The sequence below is a fragment of the Glycine soja genome, chromosome 9 (assembly GCF_004193775.1).
Source record: "Glycine soja cultivar W05 chromosome 9, ASM419377v2, whole genome shotgun sequence".
Classification (NCBI taxonomy): domain Eukaryota; kingdom Viridiplantae; phylum Streptophyta; class Magnoliopsida; order Fabales; family Fabaceae; genus Glycine; species Glycine soja.
Window position 1 is genome coordinate 37,259,618 of NC_041010.1, and position 23,201 is coordinate 37,282,818.

Sequence of the window (23,201 nt, forward strand, 5' to 3'; positions counted from 1 at the left end):
GGTCCTGGTTTATCTTACACATTTAATAAACATAAGTGAATGATAGTCAACACTTCATTTATAACAAATCCCTTTTTAATAATAATAAACACAACAAAAAGAAAATACCTTTTTTTCTTTCTGAAAAAGCCTATACAAGATGTGTCGGCCAAGTAAGGAAGGTGTTAAGGGTGTGTCCCACTAACTAAACCTCTTCGATGGGTATAGGGACGCGAGCATCAGCATCTCGAACTTCCTCAACATCACCTTTACCTGATCTTTGCCCAAAGGGACGTTGTGCACAATTGTTGACCTCTCATAAACTCTTCCAAGGGAAACCTGATAACTGTTAAATATGAGTTATTTTGATAATAAAAATATATTGAAAATATCTTTAAAAATATTTATTTAACAGTTATCTTTGGCTTAAATATTAAGATTTGATATTTTTCTTATTTATGACTTGCAGATATGAAAAGGAGAGATTAAAATAGAAAAAGATCGAGAAAATATCCAAAATATCAAGAAGTTTCAGGAAGATATGATTAAAAGCAAAACAAATCTAAAAGATATCAAAAATATCAAAAAGGAAGATTTCTAGCACCAGGCCCAAGTCCACTGCACACTACAACAACTATAAAAAAGGGAGTCAAGCCAAGCAGAAAAGAACCACCACAGAACCCCCTCTACTAGGGGTTTCATTTACTTTCTTTCACCCCTCTTATCCCATCAGTTCTTATATCTCATCCATTGTAAAACCCTCAATGTCCATGAGTGGCTAAACCCCTAGTTAGGGTCTAGCAGGCCTAAAAGCCAAGCGGTGTATGATGTACTCACTATTTATCAATGCAAAGGTGTTTTCTATTCTATTATCTTTTCTGCTTTTATCTTGCATTATTCATTTTTATATTCTGTTAGGGGTTAGACGCTCGGGAGAGGGTAACTTCTAAATAATCTTTAAAGAAGATATGCATGCATTGGTTTTTAGGGGTTAGACGCTCGGGAGAGGGTAACTTCTAATAGAACAAAAAGAAAGGATTTCATAAGAAAATCACTGCTAGGAATAGAATGATAATTTTATGTCCATGTATTCTTGCAAACATCTAGAATTCATACTTCATGCATTTTATTTGTTGAGTCTTTGCAAAGGAATTTGGAAGATAGATAAATAAAATAGGCTTGTCATTGTGAGAAATCAGGGGCAAGTAATTGAACAGATGTGGGTAGAACATAATCACTTAAATTGATAAAGAAAAATCATAAACTCATATGCATCCTACGAAAACAAGGCAGATCAGGTTCCAACCTTATCACATTCTGATTTTTTTTATCTTCTATTTTTTATCTTTTAATTTTCTTATCTTATCTTTTATCTTCTATTTTCTTTTATCTTTATCATATCTTAATTCAAATATTTTATCTTCTCTATCATTTATTTTTATCTTTAAATCTTTTATCCTTTCTTTTAAATCTTTATCTTATCTAATATATTTCTTTATCTTTATTTTAAATTCTTTATCTATTGTTTTTAAATTAGGTTTACATTAATCTAAGTACAAAGAGAGTCTTTGTGAATTCGACACTCGGACTCCCGAGTATTTTACTACTTGTGACAATTTGATACACTTGCCAACGAGTTAACAAGTTTTTGGCGCTGTTGCCGGAGACTTTGTTTTTCGTACTTGATTATTTATATATTCCAATTTTAAAGCAATTAGTTTTCACTTTTTATTTTTTATTTTAATTTCTTTTTTATCTATTATTTTTTTTAGTTGCTTCATTCTACTTTTCAATTTTTTCTCTTTATTCATTCTTATTTTATTATTTTCTTATTTATAAAAATAAAATATTAAAAAAATATTTCAATTTAATTTTTATTCTGGTAGTTTTTTTTTTGTGAACAGTGCACATTCCTTCTTTAAAGAATGCATCATGGCAGAAGATCGTCCATAGAGGATGACGCTAGAGAATTACTCTAGTCCTATTATACCTCAATACTTCGCCAGCATAGCCAGACCAGAGGTGCAGGTGGCCAACTTCTCATATCCATATTCCCTTATCCAGCTGATTCAAGGGAATCTATTTCACGGCCTACCAAGTGAAGATCCATACGCACATCTAGCCACATACATCAACATTTGCAACACGGTGAAGATAGCAGGAGTGTCAGAAGATGCCATCCGCCTTAATCTATTCTCTTTCTCCTTGGCCGGTAAAGCAAAAATATGGCTTCGCTCGTTTAAGGGGAATAGCCTGCGAACATGGGATGAGGTGGTGGAGAAATTATTGAAGAAATACTTCCCAGAATCAAAGACTGCTGAAGGGAAGATGGAAATCTCTTCATTCCATCAATTTCTTGGCGAGTCCCTCAGCGAGGCGCTTGATCGTTTCCACGGACTACTCCGGAAGACACCTACACATGGGTACAGTGAACCGGTGAAACTGAACATCTTCATAGATGGCCTACGACCACAATCAAAGCAATTAATGGATGCATCCGCAGGAGGGAAGATCAAGCTAAAGACACCGGAGGAGGCAATGGAACTTATAGAAAACATGGCGGCTAGTGATCATGTCATCCTTCGTGATAGCACATATGCCCCAACAAAGAGAAGCCTTCTAGAACTCACTACTCAAGATGCAACCTGGGCTCAAAATAAGTTGTTGTCCCAACAAATAGAAGCCCTGACAGAGACCCTCAACAAGCTTCCATAGCAACTACAAGCGATAAGTCCTTCTCACTCTTCTGTTATGCAGGTAGGGGGATGTCACATATGTGGAGGAACACATGAGTTAGGCTTATGCATGGTCCAAGACGACGCATCCAATGAAGTTAACTACATAGGCAGTCATAATCATCATGGATTCCATCAAAGAGGACCATTAGGATTCTATCAGAGTGATAATTTTTTGCAGGACCACGTTGGAGATATTATCCAAGTAATAACTTCAAGCAAGGGGGTTCACCTTATCAACATCATAGCCAGGGGCCGAGTCATCAAGAGAAACCCACTAACATAGAAGAATTGCTAATACAATTCATGCAGGAAACAAGGTCACATATGAAGAGAACTGATGCAGCAATAAAAAAATTGGAGGTAAAGATAGGCCAACTAGCTGAGTCAGTTGCTGAAACGCCCACTGAAACCTTTGCGATAAATACTGAGATGAAGCCCAAAGAGGATTGCAAGGTAATTTTCACTAAGAGAGAAGAGAAGAAAAAGAAAACTGAGGAAGATGTGCGTGATGAGGAAGGAGAAAAAAATGAAATAAATGAGAAGAAAGCACAACAATGGGAGAAGTGCTCACAAGTAGAAGTTCAACAAAAAATTATTCTCCAAGTCAATACCCCTCCTCATCAACTGATTGTCAAGGAAGAAAGACATGAAGAACATGAGAAAACCTTAAGTGTCATTTTTTCCTTGATCGCTACCATTTCTCTTGCAATAATATGGAAGGTGCTTCCAGAATACATGAGTTTTATGGCATCTCTAGCTAAGAGATGAAAATGCAAGGAGGATGTGTGTTTTATGTGACCTTCATGGCACCTTGAAGGCATTGGACCTATCAAGCTAATGACGTTAAAGAAGCGCTTACTGGGAGGCAACCCAAAATTTCTTACCCTATCTTTCTTTTAGTTAATTGCATTATGTGTTTTGTTTTTTTTTTAGGATAGTTGTGTTATTTCCTTTCTTTATTTTGATTTTATGCATTTTAATTTCAGCAATTTAATTCCAGTAGTTTAAATTTAGTCATTGAATAAAAATTGCATGATATTTGTGAAGTCATTATTTAGGCTTTTTCTGAAGGATTTAACACTTGAAATACTGCATGACAATTGTGAAAATACTGGTTTCCTGGAAGCAAGAGTCAGTCAAACAGTGGAACATGAATCACAAAGAGAGAAAAGGTTAGCTTGATGGAAATAGATCATGGTCTGGTAAGCTGATAACTTTATCTTATCCCGATGAGCTGTGTGAACTTAATTATGAGAGACTGTTAGATTATTTGCATAAGGTGGATATGATCAAGGCCATGTTTCTTTTTATTTTAGTCATTCTGCCAAAAAGCCAACCTGTGATGAATTTATCCCTTGCACCTCTGTTAAGCCAAAAGTAATAATGATTTGTTTGAATAAACCCCTGAGCCTAATTTTGATATCCTTGACCTTGTTTTAGGGTTCTAAGAGAGCATAAGGGTTTCAAGTTATGATAAGTCCTTAATTTGGGGGATTGCTAAGGGAATTTGCCTATAAAAAAAAAAAGTTGCACACAATAGGGCACCCTCAAAAGCTTGTAAGCCCAAAGTATTCTTACAAAAAAAAGAAAAAAATTGCTAATAAGGGCAAAAAAAAATGCCATAAGTGCTAAAGTTAAAAAAAATTGAAATAAGGGCAGAAAAAGAGAGGTGTCATAAATGCCAAAAAGAAAAGTGTTGTAAGAGGAATAAAGGCTGAAAAACAAATAAGCCTAGGCAGGAAATAAGTGAAAGTTTTTCTAAGGATGCATGCTCTCTTATAATCCTAAGTTTTTGAAATCCCAGAAAAACCATGATTTCTTGTTCAGCCTGGCCCCGTTACAAGCCAATAAAAGTCCTTAGTGATCCACCAAGTGTAAGTAAAAATAACTTTAACTGAGAAGAAGTGCAAAATTTGGGAATCTTAATTGCAGGTCATAAAATTTCAAACACTCACCCCAGACACTTGTGCGCAGAGAGAAACACTAACCTTGTGAGGAAAGTGAGGCAAGCCAACTTGATTAATTTCCGATACTAACTATTTTCATCTCGATGATGTTTGTGCTTCCATTGTGAAATGCAAAAAGGTCCAATTGAAAGAATTTTAAAAAATTACAGCTATTGAAAGTGTTGGAGCATTCGGAGTCTGCTCTCATTTTTGTTTTTGCTTGAGGACAAGCAAAGTTTTAATCTGGGGGATTTTGATAACCGCTAAATATGAGTTATTTTGATAATAAAAATATATTGAAAATATCTTTAAAAATATTTATTTAGCAGTTATCTTTGGCTTAAATATTAAGATTTGATATTTTTCTTATTTATGACTTGCAGATGTGAAAAGGAGAGATTAAAAGAGAAAAAGATTGGGAAAATATCCAAAATATCAGGAAGTCTGAGGAAGATATGATTGAAAGCATAACAAGTCCAAAAGATATCAAAAATATCAAAAAGGAAGATTTCTAGCACCAGGCCCAAGTCCACTACAACAACTATAAAAATGGAGTCAAGCCAAGCAGTAAAGAAGCACCACAGAACCCCCTCTAATAGGGGTTTCATTTACTCTCTTTCTTTCACCCCTCTTATCCCATCAGTTCTTATACCTCATCCAAAAACTTGTTAGCTCTTTGGCGCCGTTGCCGAGGACTTTTTTTTTCGTACTTGATTAATTGCATATTTCAATTTGTAAGCAATTAGTTTTCATTATCTATTTTTTATTATTTTTTGGTCATGAGTGGCTAAACCCTAGTTAGGGCCTGGCAGGCCTAAAAGCCAAGCGATGTATGATGTACTCACCTCACTATTTATCAATGCAAAGGTGTTTTCTATCCTATTATCTTTTCTGTTTTTATCTTGCATTATTCATCTTTATATTCTGTTAGGGATTAGACGCTCAGGAGATGGTAACTTCTAAATAAGATTTAAAGAAGATATGCATGCATTGATTTTAGGGGTTAGACTCTCGGGAGAGGATAACTTCTAATAGAACAAAAAGAAAGGATTTCATAAGAAAGTCATTGCTAGGAATAGAATGATAATTGTATGCCCATGCATTCTTACAAACATCTAGAATTCATACTTCATGCATTTTATTTGTTGGGTCTTTGCAAAGGAATTTGGAAGATAGATAAATAAAATAGGCTTATCATCGTGAGGAATTAGGGGCAAGTAATTGAACAAATGTGGGTAGAATAGAATCACCTAAATTGATCAAGAAAAATCATAAACTCATACATCCTAGGCAAACCAGGTCCCAACCTTATCACATTCTGATTTTTTTTATTTTTATCTTCTATTTTTATCTTTTAATTTTCTTATCTTATCTTAATTTAAATATTTTATCTTCTCTATCTTCTATTTTTATCTTTAAATCTTTTATCCTTTCTTTTAAATCTTTATCTTATCTAATATATTTTTTATCTTTATTTTAAATTCTTTATCTATTGCTTTTAAATTGGGTTTGCATTAATCTAAGTATAAACAGAGTCCCTATGGATTCGACACTCGGACTTCCGAGTACTCTACTACTTATGATAATTTGGTACACTTGCCAACGAGTTAACAAAACTAAGCGGGAAGGATTGTCATCAATATACAACCCATGCCTGTCTGATGTAGTCATATCTAGGTCCTGCCCCGAGGGATCGATATAGCTTCCCTTTGTGCTGACACGGGCAGTAGAAGGAGCTACCTCAGGCTCGGCAAAAGGTACGATTCCCTGGGATTGAATATAAGACTACATCTGGCTAAAGAACAACATTAGTTGTCTCATCACTTTTTCAGTGATCAACTGCTTAAGTTCATCCCTAATATTCTATGTCAGCTCCTCCTTAAGATTTTATTTGATTCAATCCAACTCTTCTGGGCTAATCGACGTAGATGTGCGGGAACCTGCTAAAGTGGATCCAAACTATTATCTGATTTTCACATCGGCTCCTACAGCATAGACACGATAAGGGTGCTCTGGTTATCCAATGGCAGTAGTCAGTACATCCTGATGTCTATGGGTTACAAAGCTACCCTATGCGGACTGCTTTTTCAGGGAATCTTGCAATCAACAAAATATGAAATTGTTTACAAACTATTGTTGTTATTATATACAATGACCATTGAAACTAAATTAACTTACTATCTATCAACAATTGGGCATGTCAACTCAGATGTCATCTAACCTAATTTTTTGTTGCGAGTCATCTTCTACTTCACGTGTCCTCTAACGTGAAATGGAGAATCAATGATTGTTTCAGTACTCCCTGATTGGGTTGTTTGCTCCAATCATTTTTTTATTTTTTTCCTCCATTAACTAAAATATATTTGTACAAAGTTACTCACCTGTCATCATATTTTAAAAAAAATTAATGATTAAGATTATTTTTTATTATAATAATTAAATTTTTTTTTAAATGAACAGAAAAATAAATAATAAATTTTAGTATTATTTTTAGAATAACTTGAGTCTTTTTCTAATTTTTAGTAGTTTGGTCCCCAAAATATACAATTAATGATTGATACATACAATGTCTTGTGCATCCTGGAGCACCATAGACAAGATTAATTCTTACAGAGCCGTTCAATTGTATTTGTGTATTAAATGCTCCTTAGGCCTTCTGAAACCGAACTTTGTAAGGCGCATCAGTGAGGGCTAGACGCTTGTTCCCATTTTGATCCTCGTATACACCAATATCCCTACATTGAACCTTGCAATATGCACAAAAAGTTGGGCACGAAACCAGCTTATAGTCACCATCATATTTCTCAATCTTAAACCAGTTGCTGATAGTTCTCCAACTTGGGTGCCCCACAACACCACCAGTTGTAACAAACCACTTCCTCGTTGCCCTATCAAAGTGATCAATTTTCCACACATTTGATTGTGAACAACTTGTTTGCATGGAGAACTCGATGTTGAGGTCAGTAGAGACACGAACCGGTGCACCTTTCTTTTGGTCATGAATCGGTGTAAAAGTTAGTGGCTGGCCTAATTGCTGTCCCTCCACAACCAAAACATCAAGAGGGAAGGTCTTGTTAGCTGCTACTTTTGCTAGCACAAGCCCGTTGTTACCTTTGTAATTGGAAAAAATTGAACATTTGGTAGTAGGGTTGGGAATGATGTAGTAGTTGGCACCTACCCTTAGTATATTGCCAGATGTGTCAACAACTTGGTGAGGTGAATCATAAGCTCCTTCAAGCAGTGATTTTATTCCCAACACAGAAAGAAGGAGCAACGGGATTAATGTGATCTTCATTGTTTTTATTGTGAACTGAATGCTTCTAGCTAATTTGTTTTGGACTGCATTAATGGTGTATAGGTGATAGAAAAAGTGAATGAATTTAAACACAAATACACCGCCTCAGGCTCACATAAATATACTGTACGTGGACGCATATATGCACAAAAAAGTGCAATTACTTACACGCTCGATCAAAAGAAATCACAAGCCTAATTGGCTGCTTTGCTTTTTATGTTTGAATGCTACTTTACGGCCAACACTTAACGATAACTTTGCTCTCACATATACATTTTAGTTACTGAAGTACATTAATAATATATATATATATATATATATATATATATATATATATATATATATATGAATACCAAGTATGTTAGTAAGTTACTATGGTCAGCATCAATTGTTTTTGAAGCCATCAAATGAAATGGGTGGCTGAGTTTTTATAGCTATTGACTGACACAGCTCCCGTTGTATTTTTGAAGTTATGCATGGAATGAATTCTTCAACACAAGCCTATGTACTTAGACTTTGCTTCGTTGAATTTTTTATTAAGATAAAAGAAAGGGAAGCCTTGTGGGGTACGCATAGAGCCAAAAATCGTGTACCGCACACAGGCAATAAAGAACCAACAGGTGGAGGTTGCACAAAGTTATGGAATTTTGTTTTCCATTCTTACAATCAGTCTTTGCACAAATTGTATATAGAACAGGATCGGGGATTATACAAGAACATGGATCATAATTTAGTGTGTAAATTTATATTTTGTTTGAAGATGCTTAAATTTTCTTAATAAACTTTTATTTTTTTACTATTTTTTTTATAATATCAAGGATCTATGAAAAATTAAGAGTAAATAATCATTTTAATCTCTGAAAATTTTAAACGCCACATTACTAATTGAGTTTAAGAAAATTTTAAATAAGTCTGAAAATTTTCACTTGTTTAACCTAAATCCTTAATTTAGAAATTTATATTGACATTTTGGTTTATGAATATATGGTGTATTAGCATTTTTAAGTCATCTATTTTTATTTTGGAACTAATGTAATTAACGAACTGCACTTTCAATGAATATTAGAAAAAAAAATAGTTACAGGACTAATGTGATAATGCTTTATATTTTTAGAGATTAAAATTTACTCTAAAAAAATAGTATGGAACAAAAACTGATGGAGGGGAAAAGTAACTGTTGTGAATTGGTGATGGAGACAAGAAAATAATGAGAAGACAAGAATTAATGAGGGTGGCTAGTGGGAAGGCAATCCCTGCCGACAAAGTTTAATTAAATATAGTTTTATAGGGTTTTTTGGTGTTTTTTTTCAATTAAAAATGAAGAAGTTAATTTATCTCGGGTAATTTATGTTAACCTTCTTGCAAATCTTTATTATACAACTTACTGAAGTGAAAGACTTTTGTGCATAAGTATATACTGAAAGTTGACTAAATAATGTTCCATGGCCTACACGTGCAGAAATAGGTCAAGCACTTTTGTTGATGGGGCTTAATCATTTTATACTGTTTGTGTAACACTATTTCAAGTGATCAATGTTCAACACCCATGTCAGTCACAGATTCATCTCGGCGCAGAATTATGCTCTCAGTGTCGTGATTCTCTTATCTCAGTTTGAGTTCCTTCGAATAATTTTGGGAGTTCTACATATCTGTAAGAATTTTATGATTACTCGCATAATTCGGCTAACTCTTGCGGTTAGGATTATAATTCTCAATTAATTAATGAGCTATGTATTATATTATAATATTTATATTAATTATTTATATTTAAATGAGTGAGGGCGAGTCCTGGTGCAGCGGTAAAGTTGTGCCTTGGTGACTTGTTGGTCATGGGTTCGAATCCGGAAACAGCCTCTTTTTGACCTAAGGCATGGTTATGGTTCCCAAGACACCAAATCAAGAAATAGTTTCTTCTCTCCCCATCTGGAGAGAAAACAAAGGTCCCATATTACGTAATGTATTTTAGTGCTCATTTGGTATTTTATAAGATTTATTAAAAATTATCAACAAGTGGTATCAGAGTCACCATTAATGTTAGATTATTGTGATTTAAAGTTATTGTTTGATATGTATTATATCTGGATCTTTTTAGTTATATGAACCCTAATTTTATTTTGGGGAGAAACTATTTTAATCAATAAAATTATAAAACTCCTAAATTTATGTGTTATGGTCATAAAGTTTTTCTTTTCTTTAAAATGAATAAAAGACCTCTACATTTGATTTACGAGTTTGTACATTTTTTTTGTGTCGCATGTGCTCACATATTGTTCTATTTGGAATAAAGGTTCTACGTATCCGGTGTTGGCATTTAGTACATGGCACAATTTCATAAATATATATATTTTTTGTTTATATGAATCAGTAATAAGACAATGGTCTTTTGTCTTATATGAATAATTTATTGATTTTTTGGCCAATTATTTTTTCTTCATGAATCAGTGATAAGCTGATAGTTTATGATATTCATGTGGTTAGTATAAATTTTTTATAGTACCGTGGTATGTTTGTTTCGGATGCATAATTAGTTTACCATGATGTTGTTTTCAAATATTTACTGCTATCATAATTGGGTGCAAATTTAATTGTTACGGATCCTTTCAATTTATTTGCGTGTCCGGTAATTTTAATTAAATTGATTGAGCCATTATATTGCCAAAGTAACCTCTACTATGTAAATTGATTTAATTAAATTACATGGATGTTAGTATGTAATTGTTTATGTGAATTGTGCTCGGCTCAAAGAAAGACACAATTTGGCCAAATAATAACATACCTGCGATGATAAATATGTGACAATTATAAAGTTTTTTTTTTCATGAGAATAATAGTCGATCCAAAGAAATATTATTATTTGTTAGAACTAATTGTCAATATTTGATCATTGTGTTGAAAGTACCAATTATAAATTAATTTATCTGTCCAAAGACTAGAATTAATGTTGTGTTGTGGATCTTGTAATGGACCTGTTATGGGAAATATTTACATGTCTTGTTATATATACTTTATATGACTTGTTTGATTATTTGTGAACATGTTATTAATTTTTGTTCTCTGTTTAGTTAATATTATAAGTGCTGCAAATGTTATTGCCCAAGTGAATTTTATCCCAATGCTGAATGGGACAAATTTTAAGGTCTGGAAGGAAGTCATAGAAATTATTCTTAACTGTATGAATTTGGACTTGGCATTGAGAAGTGGAATCGGTCCAACCGAATGTGTCTTATGATCACGAAGCGCTCTATTCCTGAGGCGTTTCGAGGCTCTATTTCTGAGGGTCAAAATGCAAAGAAATTTCTTGAGGAAATTGAGCAATACTTTGCCAAAAATGAAAAAGCGGAGATGAGTAACCTTTTGGCTAAACTCATCTCCATGAAGTATAAAGGCAAAGGGAACAAAAAGGAGTGCATTATGGAGATGTCCAATCTCGCATCAAAACTCAAGTCACTTAAGTTAGAGCTTGGTGAAGACCTGCTCGTGCACTTGGTTTTGATCTCGCTTCCTACACATTTTGGGCAATTCAAAGTGAGCTATAACACTCAGAAGGACAAATGGTCCCTCAATGAGCTTATATCTCACTGTGTGCAAGAGGAGGAGAGGTTGCAAAGAGATAGGATTGAAAGTGCTCACTTGACTTCGACCTCTTAGAATAAGAAAAGGAAGAAGACTAAGGGTGCTGCGGAAAAGACTTCTCAGCAAAAGAAACAAAACAAGGATGAGAAATTTACATGTTACTTCTGCAAGAAGTCGGGACACGTGAAGAAAGAGTGTCTCAAGTATGCCGCATGGCATGTGAAGAAAGGTAAATTTCTTACTCTAGTTTGTTTAGAAGTTAATTTAGCTTTTGTACCTAAAGATACTTGGTGGGTAGATTTTGATGCTACTACTCACATAAGTATGACTATGCAGGGTTGCCTGTGGAGCCGATTGCCAAGTGATGATAAAAGATTCATCTTTGTGGGTGATGGCAAGAAGATTGCAATGGAAGCTATTGGAACTTTTAGATTGCAGTTAAAAATTGGATTTTATTTGGATTTATTTGAGACTTTTGTTGTACTGTCTTTTAGATGGAATTTGATTTCTATTTCTAGTTTGGACAAATTTGGATTTTCTTGTTCATTTGGAAATAATAAAGTTAGTCTCTACCAAAATTCAAATATGGTTGATTTTGGTTCTTTAATTGATAATCTTTACATGTTTGATGTTGTTAGTTCCTATAATGAAATACTGCAAACAAGTTCACGTGGTACAAAATGAAAGTTGAATGAGAATCCAACCACCTTATGGCATAAGCGTTTAGGCCATATCTCTAAACAGTTCAGAGACTTGTGTCGGATGAAATTCTTGACCCTTTGGATTTATCGAACTTTGAAGTCTGTGTTGAATACATAAAGGGAAAACAAACAAACATAAGGAAATTAGGTGTCGAAAGAGCTAAAGACGTCTTAGAACTAGTGCATACAGACATTTGTGGTCCTTTTCCTACAACTTCTTGGAATGGACAACAATATTTCATTATGTTCATAGATGACTACTCTAGATATGGTTACCTATATTTGATACATGAGAAGTTTCAATCCCTAGACGTTTTTTTTAAGACCTTCAAGGCTGAGGTTGAGCTTCAACTTGGAAAGAAAATTAAGGCTATCAAATCTGACCGTGGTGGTGAGTACTATTTAAGATACGATGGATTAGGAGAACAACGTCCATGACCTTTTGCGCTTTTTCTCAAAGAGTGTGGAATTTTTCCATAATACACTATGTTGGGTAAACCTAGCATGAATGGTGTAGCAGAACGAAGAAACCAAACTCTTAAGGATATGGTGAGAAGTCTGATTAGTCATTCCTCTTTGCCAGAGTCACTTTGGGGAGAAGCCTTAAAGACCGCAATTTACATCCTCAATAGGGTGCCAAGTAAAGCAGTTAACAAAACCCCTTATGAACTTTGGACTGGTAAAATGCCAAGCATTAAACATTTGCACATTTGGGGTTGTCCGGCTGAGACACGACCTTATAGGCCACATGAAAGAAAGTTGGACTCAAGAACAATTAGCTGCCATTTTGTTGGCTATGCTAAACGCTCTCGGGGCTATAAATTTTACAATCCCACCTTAAGATCTTTTTCCGAGATGGGAAATGCGAGATTTCTTGAGGAAGTTGAGTTTGGGAAGGAAGAGAACATAAGGAATGTTGTTTTTGAGGAAGAACCTGTTATTTACAATGATCAAGTCCTCATACTTGTTACTGTTCAAGACACAACTCTAGTGATAGAAGACAATGTCCAAACTATTGACATTGTTCCAGAACAAGACAACAATGAGGTTCTCCCTCAAATACCTTTAGAGCAACCTTAACAATCTCAAGAAGTGTCATTAAGGAGATCCATTAGAGAGAGAAGAAGTGCAATCTCAAATGATTATATTATTTTTCTCCAAGAACATGAGGATGACATTGGTTTAACAGAGAATGGTCCAATCAACTTCTATCAAGCTACATGCAGTTCTAACTCTCAAAATTGGATTGACGCCATAAAGGATGAGATGAAGTCTATGAATGACAATGAAGTTTGGGATCTAGTCGAATTTCCTGAACGTGTAAAACCTATTGGTTGTAAATGGATATTTAAAACCAAGAAGGATTCAAAGGGTAATATCGAGAGATATAAGGCTTGTCTAGTGCTAAAAGCTTTACTCAGAAGGAAGGCATTAACTATAAAGAAACCTTTTCTCCAGTATCTTCAAAGGATTCTTTTGGTTAAATTATGTAATTTTAAGAAAATTTGTGTAATTTTAAGACCCCCCCCCCCCCATTTATTATATTAAATTGTCTTGTATTTTTTTGGTTAAATTGATTGAAACAACATGTTACCAAAGTAATCTCTATTGTGTAAGTTAATTTGATTGAATTTATATGGATGTTGCATGGAATTATTCATGTGAAGTGTGTTCGGCCCAAAGGAAGACACTATTTGACAGAATAATTACATGCTTGCAATGGTAAACATGTGATGATTATAAATAGTGTATTTTTCCATGTGAATAATGAAATGTTCAAAGATAATCATTATTTGACCGGAATAATCATCATATAAGTTTTCCATGTGAGCAATGAAGTGTCCAAAGACAACCTTGTTTGACAGGACTTATCACCAATATTTGATCAATGCGTTGAGAGTACCAATTGCAGTTATTGCAGTTAGTCTTTTTCAATCCAAAGATTGAGGATTAATGGTGCACTAGGTATCTTGTTTAGGTCTTGAAATTTACCATAAAGATTATTTGTGCATTGCATGCTTGTTGTTCTCTTCTTTAATTGTTATTGTTGTTACTACTATGGTTTAAATTACTCATATTATGTGAATCCCAAATCTACATGTATAAAATTTAGAGTTTGAAAAGGGAGTCCTAAGGTGATATATGAGTAATCTTGGTATGCAACACTAGAAGTAATAAAGCGTATTATGTGTTAATTGAAGAGAACAAGAAACTATGTGTTTTCATATCGAAAGTCTAGAAGTTTAGAGATCATTGGATATTCTGACTTTGATTTTTTCAGAATGTTTTAATAGAAACCACTCCACATAAGCAATCACCTTTAACCATGTTGGTGGAGTTAATATTTTGCTATGAGACATCATACTAGAATTTATGATTATTAAATCATTGTAACCGGCTTGCCTGTTGTCGCCAACATTAAGTAGCCATCGGACGTTTATTGAGACAATATCTTAGCGGTATTATTAAGAATTCAACCAAGTAAAATTTTGTTGACATAAAGTATTTGGTTATTAAATAAAGAATTTAGAAAATACATATTTGTATAGAATATATAGGAATTTATTACACACTAGCTGATCCACTTACTAAAGGTATGACACTAAAGTTTTTCACGAGCATATTGCTCATATGAGTGTAATTCCTGATAGTACCTTAATTTAGTGTGAGTCTTACTTATGTTCTATATCTTATGATTTACAAATATTTTGTTGTTTGGATTTTCTACAGAAATAAAGTTAAAATTTATCATCATTATAAGTTTGCTCTGTGTGCAATATTTGTATTGCATTTTGGATTGATCTCTATAAAGAATAAAGTTTGGACTAGTTGGAAATATGCATGATTAAGATCACATTGTATGTAATTTCCATGCCGCTTATCCATATTTGATCTATGTCATCGAGTATGAGTAACAGTGATAATCATTGTGGCTTAGTCACGCTAAATTATGATGAAAACTACAGTGATTTCCTATTGCTATATGAGATGAACTAGATTGTATAAAAAGAGTCTAAAAGTAAATAACATACAGTTGCGCGCCTAAAGAATTTTGTGATATAAATGTCTAAAGTTAATATGAAATCCAAGTGGAAGATTGTTAGGAATTTTATAATTCCTAATTAATTAATATGGGCTACATATTATATTATAACATTTATATTAGTTATTTACATTTAGATGGATTCAATATAAAGTAATCTAATTCAGTAAGTCCATTAGACTACCAACACAAAATTGATATGGGTTTAATGAGCGGAAACTAGTTTGGTCCGTTAGGGGATAATGGGAACCCTAATAGGTTAAAACCTAAGGCATGATTATGGTCTCCAAGACACCAAATCAAGAAATAGTTTCTCCTCTTCCCATCTGAAGAGAAAACGAAGGTCTCATAAGGAAGAAGGTTATTTGGTTGAGGAAGGTCATTAAACCAATTGTTTGTGACCGCTGCAAGATTCTGCTACGTGTTGATCAAGCTCTATAGTCCAGGTATTCTTTAAAACTTCTGAATAATCTGACGTAATGTGTTTTGGTGCTCATTTGATATTTTATAAAGTTTATTAAAAATTACCAACACTTGCATGAAATTAAAGACATGTTAGTTCTGTGGTTCGATCATATGCCTAGCTAGAGAAACATAGAATTAAAAGTACAATATTAGAAAAAACACATTTTTTTTATTTTATCCAAATACTTATTTATTATTTATTTCTTAGCAAGGAAACCCATCATAGGTATGTCCAGATAAATTAAACTTTGAACGAACACATCATTATTAGGAAGTACATATAAATAGTTGTTTGTGCATAACAAGATAGAGGAGCTTTGGTTATGCCTTGAAGAATCTAAATTGGTAGGGAACATCACTTAGTGCCAAACGCTGGTTCCCATTCTGATCCACAACCATCCCAACATTCTTGCACTCGTGCTTGCATGAAGGGCATACGCTGGGACAATACACTAGTTTATAATTATAAGCACCATCATACTTCTCAATCTTGAACCAATTGCCAATAGTTTCCCTACCAGGGTATCCAACAACACCTCCAGTGGTCACCAACCTATGTCCCTTAGAAACATGAAAATTATCAACCTTCCACACTGTGGAATGGTGAGGACAAGTCACGTTACGATCAGGGAACATGATGTTGAGATCAGTAGCCACACGAATAACGCCTTTTTTAGGGTTAACAGGTATAAACCTAAGTGGCAAGCGATGGTTTATATCCACAACCACGACATCAAGAGGGCATGAGTTACCAATCTTTGAGAGGCCAAGGCCTTGTGGACTTCTACAACTTGTGTAGGGCATGGATATGAGAATGTTGTAATTGACACCTTCCCGGAGAACTTTGCCTGATGTGTCAAGCACTTGCTCAGGTGAAGTTTCAGCCTCTCCAAGTAGTGATTGTGAGCTCAAGGCTAAGAGAATAAGAACCAATGATGCTAACGATGCGGTCTTCATTGTTTTGTATTATTTCTTCGATAAGTAATTTGTGTTTTGGTTATATATTTGGATGGAGTTTAAGGGAGAATGTTTGTGTCAATATTATATATAGGTTGCTAGGAGGATTGTTATCTATGGGATTCAGGATAAACATATTCCCGGATAAGGTCATTGATTTGCACAATACAGTTGGGTCCATATTTTCATCAATATAAGAAATTCACTTTAACTAAAAATGGGTGATAAGTTTAATTGTTTCTGCTATTATTTCAATATTTTCTTCCGGTTAGTCTAATCCTGTTTAATGTATGGCCTGTTTTTGTAATCGCTTGAACGTACAAGTTTAAGATGTAGGACACGAGAGGTATCCTTGTACTCCAACAATTAATATATTTTTCCTTTTCCAAAAAAAATATATATACATATTTTCTACCGGTATTCTTTTCAGAAGAGTAATGTAATAATTAATATAATATATAGTAGTGGTTGTTCTCAAATCAAGTTTCTCTATATCTAAATCTATGAGGTCTATATACGTGATTAGTCAGCACCAATGGACTTCTTGCTGAGATGGACTTCTGTTTTTGAACATGCTAGCTAGAGTCAATAACGCATGAATTCTTTTCCATCATCATTATTAACCAACCAATCAAGTAGAGATAACCTTTAGTACTAAATACTAATTTATATATAATATATAATAGGGGGAAACTAAGTCTATATATACATACATGAACTGATGAATTCTTTCAGCGATAAAATGGTGATAAAGTACAATAAAAATAGAATTCACTAGCATTAAACTATTCGAAATCTTCGTACGTCTAACTATAAGAGTAGTAGAAAAATAAAGGTTCTTCATTTATTAAGATAAACATGAACTTAACAAAAATTTAAAAATCCAATACTATGCTTAAATATTAGCCCACAGTTTGGATTATCTACACCTTTTGTAAAAGTCAATCAATCAAATTTCATGAGCAAGAAGACCATAGAATCAGCAAGATAACATGTGTTGTCCTTCAAAACCTACTTCTATGAAGAGAATTCAAACACCTAGAGAGATGCTAGATACGTAGCATAGCCTCATCATTTCAGATCAATTTATTAACTAAATATGGCCAATTGTATGTTCAAATACTACAAGGAAAATATATATTATATCTATTATATACTAACTACTAAGTATCCAAAGGTAGAGTTACCCATAATTGAAGATATCTATAAATTCATACTTCTCATCTCCCTTAAGCTTCATCAGTTCATCCTTTCAGTAACAAAAATACAAAGTACCTATATATACACCTGCATTATAAACAAATTAATAATGAAGAACATATTGCTAGCATTTGTGCTTCTCTTTGCATTGAGCTCACAACCACTACTTGCAGCAGCTGATGCATCACCTGAGCAAGTGGTTGACACATCAGGGAAGAAGCTCCGAGCTGGTCTCAGTTACTATATCGTTCCGGCGGTGCCCTTAACAAGATGTGGAAGGTATGAAAGATGCATGGGTGGTGGAGGCCTTTCACTTGCCAGCATTGGTGAATCATGCCCTCTTGATGTTGTGGTTGTGCCAAGATCTCATGGCTTGCCATTGCAATTTTCACCCGTTGACCCTAAGAAAGGTGTTGTTCGTGTTTCCACTGATTTGAACATCATGTTTTCCACTGATCATACCAGTTGTGCTGAGTACTCCCCAGTGTGGAAATTGGATCACTTTGATGTCTCTAAAGGAAAGTGGTTTGTCTCCACTGGTGGCTCTATGGGAAACCCCAGTTGGGAAACTATACGCAACTGGTTCAAGATTGAGAAGTGTGATGGTGCTTATAAGATTGTTTATTGTCCCAGCGTGTTCCCTTCCTCTTCTTCCAAGCACATGTGCAAGGATATTGGTGTGTTTGTGGATGAGAATGGCTTTAGGCGTTTGGCTCTAAGCAATGTTCCTTTCAAAGTCAAGTTCCAGAGGGCCTGATCAAATTAAGCTCCTTAATTTTCAATAATGTATAAGTAACTAATAACTAATAAGTGTGTTTTCTTTATAGCACTGATGTTAATTCGGCATTTATTAAGTTTCTCTCAAGTTGTATTTACATGTATGTTTTGTTAAAAAAAATGAATAAAGTGAAGAAATATCTTCTCGTTGTATAGTTATTTAAATACATTTTATCTCAATGGTTGATCTTTCCCAATTCAGTTCGGTCCCTTCAATTTTTTTCCCTTTACATTAATTGATACCTATAGTTATGGGCTAATAAATTTGCGCGGTTGATCTTTGTTAGAGTAAGTATGAAAGAAAATCTTACATTAGATATAAATAAGTAAATTAAGTATCATATAATTAAAGAAAAGACACTAATTTAAACTTTAAGATTTTAAATTAAAATATATTGTCATAATAATTAATTATGAGTATGTTTTAGGGGTTAAATTATAGAGAAAGTTGTAATTTTTTTCTTTTAATTTTTTGTTTTTGAGTAAATAATTATTAAATTAATATCATTTAAATTTTTATGAAGAGAATATTAAAAGTGATGAATTTATGAAAATTAGTAAGTAAAATAAAGCCCACAAAAACAAGAATAATTAAGGAAATCAAAGCTAATTAAGGAAAGTATGCTAATTGAGAAAAGAATGACTAATTAATGAAAGTAAAATAATTAAGGAAAAAAGACTAATTAAGAAAATCATCATAAGCCCGCTAATCTGCATGAAGAGAGAAGGAGAAGATACAAAGAAATTTCAAGAGAATACAATTTCTTAAAGAAGGAGAAGCAAGCAATGGAAGTCAATCCTTCCCTCTATTCTCTTTCTAATCTTTTTCCCCTTTAATAAATATTCTCCTCTTGCAATTGTAAAGTCTCCATGATAATGAGGGGCTAAAACCCTTTTTGTTAGGAACTTGGCAGCTAACTACTTTTTATGTAATTTCTCTTTCTATCTATTTATGAATATTACATTTGCATTATCTTTTCTTGTGCTTAATATTATTATTTGTGGCTATCACTCATTTGCATGGTAAGTTTTAGGGATAGTGTTGGGAAACGTAATTTTCTAATAAAATTAGGAAAAGGTATCTAAATAAAGTCATCACAAGGGATAAATTGATATTTGTTTAGCCTGTTATGTATCTTTATTCTTAATGCAATTTACTATTTTAGCTCTGCAAAAAAATTTGGGACAGAAAATAGATAAATTAGGCTCTTTCGTGCGGGGGTCCAAAATTAGAGTATACTAATAGATGCAAGTGTAAATTGAAATAATTATAAATAGAGAAAAATCATTAACATTACATCAAAGAGTAACTCTAGTAGGTTAAGTTCCCAACATTCTCATATTCTGAATTTTCTGGTACAATATTATTGGATTTTCTCATCTTTTCTATCTTTAATTAATTAATTTAAATTCATGTTTAATTCTTTTTCTTGTTTGATTTAATTTTTATCAATTTAATTTACTATTTTCTACAATCTTTTCAAATCTTTTTCTTAATTAAATATTCATCTACCTAAGTACAAACAAAGTCTCTGTGGATTCGACACTCGGACTTTTGTTTTAATTTTACTAGGAACAAATTGGTGCACTTGTCAATCCATCAACATCAAATTATTTATATAATTTGATCAGTGACTCGGTGAAAACTCATTGAGATGGTAAACTGAATGTTGAAAGTGAGATGGTAATAAGCTAAAGTTGAGATGATATCATTATTGTCCACGTTGATGTACATGATACCAAAATAATATGATATTTTTAGCTCAATTAAATATCAATCTTTAGATTTATTATTCACATGAGATTTTTTTTAACAACTTTTTTCATTGTCTCTTTTAGTCCTTGTTCCCTCTTTTTTAGAGAATTAAAAATCATATAATCTATTTTTTTTTTTTACTGGTGGTGCATTCGATGACTTTATTTATGTATATTCAAATCACTTTAACTAATTTTGGGTCATTTTTTCCTCAATTAAATGGACTCATGAAATCTTCTAAGAATATTTTCAATGAGAGGGCTTACATGAGTTACTTAACTTTAAGTAATGTTACTTAAGTTTTTTTTTCTAATGGAGTATATGACATGAAATTGCTTATAAGCACCTTTGTTTATATAAACAACCGTTGTTTAATAACATTATATCATAAATAATGTTATAATGAAAAGAGTAAAAAGAAAAAGTAAAAACATGTGAAAAATAAAGTCAAAACTAAAAGTGTTTAGTTGAAGAAAAATAGAGAAGAGATGATTGAAAATAGGAGAGAAATAATATATTGAGTTTCATTAGTTTTTAAAATTATATTTCACTCTAAATTTGTTCAATCAAACACCATAATTTATTCCGATCTAATCAAAATTATTTCCATCCGATCATATACCTAACAAGACATTTATGTTCTGAAGATTAGATTTCTAATAAAAAAAATGGTTTTAAAATAGCTCATTATAACTAATTAACAAATGCAATGAACTAAAATAATAATAATATTTGATTAACCAAGCAAAACCAAGTAAAGGAAATCTTTAATTTACTAGTACTTAATTACTATAATTGAATTTACGAACTCTTCCTGCGAAAAAAGGGATAAAGTCCAGTAATTAAGAATGGCCGTTACTAGCATTAAATTATTTGAAATCGTCTAACTATAAGAATGTGGAAAAAATGAATATTTTTCATTTATTAAGACAAACGAGGATTAAAGTTTTAAAAAATCCATTGCTATGTTCATGTTAGCCCAATTGGACTACCTACTCCTTTTAATATAATCAATTAATCAAATATTTAAATGAGCGAACAGACCATAGAATCAACAAGATAACTTATCGGTCTTCAAAACCTACTTTTATGAAGAGGAGGATTCATCACCTAGAGAGAAGAGATGCAAAATCAATCCTGCTAGTTGCAAAATAAAAGGCCAACACCACAAAGAACGACATTGATACCAGCTAACCCTGTGTTCATAGTATGCGAAACAGATACATAGCTACATGCTTTCAGATCAGTTTATTATTAACTTAGTTAATATGACCAATAGTACATTGTTCAAAAATATAATGACAATAATAATAATTGCATGAAAAATAATAATTTTATAAAATTAACTTTATATATTATTAATTTATTTTTAAATTTTATAGTTCATCGTTAAATAAATAAGAAATATAAATGAAAAAAAATAATTAATATTATATTAAAAATTTAAAATAATAATTATATTAGGATAAAAAAATTTCTTACACAATAACTGTAATGAAACGGGGAAGAAGTCATAGATTAATTGATGTGTTCTATAAATTCAAACATCGCATCATTTCCCTTATGCTCCATCCATCATTAACCAAATACAAAGAATCCACCTGAATTACATACAAATCAATAATGAAGTACATGTTGCTAGCATTGTTGCTTCTCTTTTCCTTGAGCTTGAGCACACAACCCCTACTTGGAGCAGCTAATGTATCACCCCGAGCCAGTGTTTGACATATCATGATACGAGCAGAGGGATATGGCCTTGATTTCGAGGACAAGGTACCTCCTAGTTAAGACTAATTGGATAATTTTCTTCTTGCTTTTCATTTCTTGCAACCTTGTTTAAATACACTACTGGTATTGCGAAATAACAGAATTCTAACAATTAGCACTAAACAGAATTCTAACAATACTTTGTAACAGAATTCTAACAATCATTCGTTTAGAATTGGTGAGTGGTTGCAAATGATTTCTGCTTCTTCGGGCACTAAGCATAATCATCCAGATACCTAGGTCGTGCCACGATCCTTTTGGGCCTTTCTGTATGGGCTTCAGGTGAGGTATTCCTGCTGCTATCACATCAGGCAAGAAGCTCCAAACTGGTCTCAGTTACTACACTGTTCCAGCTATGCAAACCATCACAAAATGTGGAAAGTACGAATGCTTGAATGCTGAAGGCCTTCCACTTGCCAGCATTGGTGAATCATGCCCTCTTGATGTTGTGGTTGTGCAAAGATCTTTTGGCTTGCCGTTGTCATTTTCACCCGTTAACCCTGATGAAGGTGTTGTTATTCCTATGTCCACTGATTTGAACTTCATTTTCTCTATTGGTCGTACTATTTGTGCTGAGTATTCGCCAGTGTGGAAATTGGATCACTTTGATGCCATTGGCTACCCGGGATGGAAAACCATACACAACTGGTTGATGATGCTTATAAGATTGTTTTTTGTCCCAGCGTGTACCTTTATTTCAAGCATTTCTGCAAAGATGTTGGTGTGTTTGTGGATGAGAATGGCTGTAGGCGTTTGGCTCTTAGCGATGTTCCATGCAAAGTCATGTTCCAGCGAGCCTGATCAAATTAAACTCCTTTGCAATAAGTGCATGAATGAAATGTGTGGTACAAAGCAAATGCTACACGAAATCGTAGGAAAATCGAATGTTAAAATATGATTTGATAGAAGTTCATCTTTAAAAAATAAAATATAAGGTACTTGACGAGGGTGTGGATACTCGATCTATATACAAAATTCGTCACATGAATTTGTACTGTGTAGCA

At 33.2% G+C, this 23,201-nt stretch overlaps 3 protein-coding genes and 1 pseudogene across 3 annotated transcripts; 2 read left to right on the forward strand and 2 right to left on the reverse strand.

Annotated features, from left to right (window-relative positions):
* Positions 1-7,220: 7,220 nt before the first annotated feature.
* On the reverse strand, positions 7,221-8,199 carry LOC114366978 (miraculin-like). Its single transcript, XM_028324036.1, has one exon. The coding sequence runs from the start codon at positions 7,956-7,958 to the stop codon at positions 7,311-7,313; it is 648 nt and encodes a 215-aa protein (XP_028179837.1). The 5' UTR covers positions 7,959-8,199; the 3' UTR covers positions 7,221-7,310.
* Positions 8,200-15,889: 7,690 nt separating this feature from the next.
* Positions 15,890-16,742, reverse strand: LOC114425777 (miraculin-like). The gene has a single exon (XM_028392733.1). The coding sequence runs from the start codon at positions 16,695-16,697 to the stop codon at positions 16,062-16,064; it is 636 nt and encodes a 211-aa protein (XP_028248534.1). The 5' UTR covers positions 16,698-16,742; the 3' UTR covers positions 15,890-16,061.
* A 1,182-nt stretch (positions 16,743-17,924) lies between these two features.
* LOC114425597 (miraculin-like) lies at positions 17,925-18,846 on the forward strand. The gene has a single exon (XM_028392536.1). The coding sequence runs from the start codon at positions 18,007-18,009 to the stop codon at positions 18,652-18,654; it is 648 nt and encodes a 215-aa protein (XP_028248337.1). The 5' UTR covers positions 17,925-18,006; the 3' UTR covers positions 18,655-18,846.
* Positions 18,847-22,552: 3,706 nt separating this feature from the next.
* LOC114368447 lies at positions 22,553-23,099 on the forward strand (annotated as a pseudogene).
* Positions 23,100-23,201: the final 102 nt, after the last annotated feature.

Bases quoted from the DNA above. Each gene is read 5' to 3' on its own strand.
- LOC114366978 (XM_028324036.1), bottom strand. From the start codon at position 7,958: ATGAAGATCACATTAATCCCGTTGCTCCTTCTTTCTGTGTTGGGAATA.
- LOC114425777 (XM_028392733.1), bottom strand. From the start codon at position 16,697: ATGAAGACCGCATCGTTAGCATCATTGGTTCTTATTCTCTTAGCCTTG.
- LOC114425597 (XM_028392536.1), top strand. From the start codon at position 18,007: ATGAAGAACATATTGCTAGCATTTGTGCTTCTCTTTGCATTGAGCTCA.